The 4,063-nt window shown below is 53.2% G+C and overlaps 1 protein-coding gene across 1 annotated transcript; it reads right to left on the bottom strand.

Annotated features, from left to right (window-relative positions):
- Positions 1 to 242: 242 nt before the first annotated feature.
- LOC109860641 lies at positions 243 to 905 on the bottom strand. The gene has a single exon (XM_020439874.1). It carries the CDS (start codon positions 903 to 905, stop codon positions 243 to 245), a length of 663 nt encoding a protein of 220 aa, XP_020295463.1.
- Between the last annotated feature and the right edge of the window lie 3,158 nt (positions 906 to 4,063).

The raw sequence follows: 4,063 nt of genomic DNA, 5'->3' as shown, positions 1-4,063 counted from the left end.
CGGGGACGTTGTACGGCTCGGCCGCCACAGCCAGAATCCCGTCCCACTCCGCGAGGTGCTGGATCATGAGATTTTGCGCAGCTCGGGAGTGGTTTAAATTGCACTGGAGGAGGAGAGGGGCGCTCACTGTCTCGGCGAGACGGGTGGCACCTCCACCTTTATCCCCTCCTCCAGGGCACTGCTCCGAGAGGGCTAGGTGGCCCCCTCCTGTATTGCCGGCGCGGGTGTTGAGGCGCCGGCAACTACGCCTGTTTCCTGGGAGACGGGTTTAGCCCCGCTGCCCCTGGCAGCTCTCTGCGCTCTTTTGGCTCCCCCTTTGGGGATCGGGGCGCAGAACTTGCCGCCGAGTCGGTGAGCCGCGGGCCGGCCGAGGTCAGCGCATAGCGGGCACCAAGGGGCCGCGTCGCAGGTTGCGACGCCATGGCCCCTCTCCTCACACCAATAGCACCGGCCCCTTCTGTCCTCCTCCGGCGCGGTAGACGTGCACGTCGATACGACGTGCCCGCGCCGGAAGCAGCGGTGGCACTGCAGGGGCCGCCGCTCCACACCTCGATCGGAGCTTTGACCCAGCCCACCCTAATAAATCCGGCGTCCGCGATCCTTCGCCCCATGGCGACCGGGGACCGAATCCATGCTGTGGTGAGTCCATTGGGAGAAGTGCGAGCTCGGCCGACCTTTATTTCGGCCGATCGACAACCTCCAATGGCCACCACAGCCTCCTCTATCTCCTCGGAGGTGATAGAGTCATTGAGGCCCCGTATGCGCAACTCGCACGTTTTTACGGGTCTCGTAACTCGCACTCCCAGTTCTGGGGCCAAGGCGGCCATTGCCTCGTGGAGGCGGTCCGCCCTGGCTTCGTTGCCCTCACCGGGGATCTCCATAAGGAAGGCCCTGGTGACAGCCATTTTGGGGCGGACTTCGGAGATCCCGAAGTCCGCCAATCTAATTCTCCTCCGCATCTGCGCCACCGCCGCCGCCACGTCAGCGTTTTGCGTGCTGGCAGTTATGACGATGGCCGCAAAGCGGGGAGCCTTCCCAACTTTGGGGCGAGAGGTGTGCTGCCCGGGCTTAACGGCCCCCGGGCCAGCGGATTTTCCTCCCGCTCCCCTAGAGGAGAACGCAGCGGCTTGCGCGTTTCTCCTCTTTTCTTTGCGGCCGACAACCTGAGACCAGGGTGTCCCAGACTCGGCCGCAGAGACCCCCGGCTTGGGCTTACTCGGCGGGGCCAGGTCCGCCCAGCGGGTGGCCGTAGGCAACATCGCCACCCGGGCCTGAGTGCTCTCCTTGGCACCTTTTCCTTTTTGCTTACCCCCGTTTTTTTTTTCTTCTTCCCCTTTGCAGGGGAGGAAGCAACAGGAGCGACTTCCGTTGAGGGACAAGCGACGGCAGGAGTGCCTGCGCTGTTCCTCGCGGCTGCGCCCTTGGGCGCAGCTTTTTTGGCCGGAAGGGGTGGTGGTCGAAAGGTCGCTTTACCTCCCTCCGCCCCCAGGGGTGGACGGGAGAGTCGGAGAGACATCTGCTTTCAGAATGCAGACATCTGGGAGAGTACGGCGTCCATGAGCCGACTCTCCACCCACCTGAGGGACTTGGGACCCAATACTTCCCCCGAAGGCGGAGGGTTTGGCGCTCGAGGCGTCGGCGACGCTACCGAGGGCTCCCCCCGCTGGGGGCTCCGTCCTGATCCCACCTCCAAAGGAGGGACGAAAATCAGAGGGGATGATTCCGCCCAAGAACTCTCCGGCCTCGGCGGCACGGAAGGTCCGGGTGGCGGTGACACTACACGCAAAGGTGGAGAGGAGGGAGGCGGAGACCGACGACCGGAAGGCCGTTTTTTACGGCTCTTTGCCTCCTTTAGCTTCTCCATCCTGAGGGACATCAGCTCCCGCCTAACCTAACGACGCCTGGGGACGTAGCCTAGTCCCCACCCTAGACCTTCGATTATTTAGCAGGCAAAAGGAACGACGCCTGACCCTTCTATTATTTTGCAGGCGGAAGGTTGCCGCCTGAGCACGTAGCTCCCCCCAAGTGTCGACCCTCTAATTATTTTGCAGGGTAGAGGACGGACCCCTGAGGACGTACCTTTCTCAGCCTTATGCTCTTTTATTATTTTGCAGGGGAGAGAGACGGCCCCTGAGCACGTAGCCTTACCCCCCTACCACCCACCTCTCGCGGTCTCTAAACCCCGCGACAGCCTTTTGCGTTTTTATACGAGGGGGAGGCTCGAACCCTGTCGGTGAGATAGCATAGACATCGGGACAAAACCGTCAGCCATGCATCACCCATTTACCCGGACAAATATACGCGCGAACCCGAGAGGATGTTGGACCGCTGCATGCGCGCACAAAGTGGCGCGGATGCTTTGGCCTGCTCATTCCCACAAGTACCCCACAAGGATCGGTATCCCTGTTTATCCTACCCGAGCCTCTCATCGTAGAGGCAAAGCTACTGGTTTCCTCTTAGTCTGACCGCTCCCCGAAGGCCTGTCCGGCAAGGTAGAACCTGCCAGGACCGAAGTCCCGCCGGTATAGCCCCTCGGATCATCACCGTTCTCAAGCCCGGGCACCACGTCAAGGTGGGAAACCGTCGCCCGGAAACCATGTTCAACCATAAACAAACCATGTTTAACCATACTTGAACCATAAACGTACCACATTCAACCATAAACGAACTATGTTTACGTAGAAACGAGTTACGATTAACTATGGAACCACGTTAAACCGCGATTAATACCGATAATCTATATAAATATGGTATGGAACAGGGTAGTAAATGTACAACTAAAGTTGTTGCATATAACATTTTATTGTCGTTTAAACCATCAAGTAAATATTTTAAATACATTTTGTAATGCGCAATGTTTCACATGTTTTTCACATTGTAGACAATTCAATACATTCAATTTAGTTAAAGAAGCAATATCGTCGTAATTGTCATCCAATGTTTTAATAAGGAATCCACGTCGTACGTCACTATCGAGAATATCAGCTAGCCAGTTACATTTTTCAGGACCTTTAACATAGACAAGTGAAGATGCGTTGTCATCATTTTCTGCAGTGCCACAAATAGCTGGTGTAATCAAATTTTTCACTCTGCGGTATGCAACATTTCCATCTTTCCAACGCAGCCTGTGATGATGCGTCATCAGCCAAGGAGCTGCTGACCTGTCTGATCTTGCAAGTAGATTCCACGGAGAAGGGTTTTCAAAAAATGTAATGCGAGAGAACCTTTTCGCAATACCGCTACTTCTTTGACAATAAATTTTTTCCCGACTACAAATTCTTGTAAGTCCACAAACGTCGGCACATCCGTGATGATGTAATTGTGTGACCGATAAAAGACGACTGCTGTCTATTGGTACATACTGTGATTCTTAAACAATTTTTTAGATTATGGAAGGAAGAAATGCTGATGTTGCAATTTAAGTAATTTTGAGCACTACGTTAGTTAACGGGTTGTATTCAACCAGACGATCGTGCAAAATGAGACAATAGGCCATAGTATTTGCCGATATATTTTCTTTGCAATCAAATTCAATACGCACATCGACGGTTGCACTTTTGACAGCCTCGTTTTGACGTGAGCAATCAATGACCACTAAAAGACTACATTGCAGAAAGTTGTACCTCGTAAAAAACGGTACAACAACACCACATCCGTAGTACGTTTTACGGAAATATGTGTACATATTGTACAGAACGGCATATTTTTGTTTATCAAAATCTAAATGCAAGTCGTCATAAGGGTAGAATTCAGAGTTGAGATACAGTTTTACGTTGGTCAACTGACAGTGATCGAATCGCGTGACATCTGCTGACATATCGTTTCTTCGAGCAGTCTGTAACGCAAATATGACGTATCTCAGTTTCTCAAGTTGTGTCGCCGTTTTTACGGCCCACAAATGTTTAGTAGTGCTTTGTAATAATGAAAACTCGTAGAGATCCCACGAGCGAAAACTCATGGTCAAATACCGCCCGCTTTCCAGAGTTTGTAGTAGCGAGACCTTTGTAACATCGTTCAACACTAAGTGGGGCATTTGCCATTGCACTTTGAGTAATTTAANTTT

This window comes from Pseudomyrmex gracilis, unplaced genomic scaffold, assembly GCF_002006095.1.
Source record: "Pseudomyrmex gracilis isolate BER0280 unplaced genomic scaffold, ASM200609v1 scaffold_440, whole genome shotgun sequence".
Classification (NCBI taxonomy): Eukaryota; Metazoa; Arthropoda; class Insecta; order Hymenoptera; family Formicidae; genus Pseudomyrmex; species Pseudomyrmex gracilis.
This window is presented reverse-complemented; position numbering and strand designations above follow the sequence as displayed.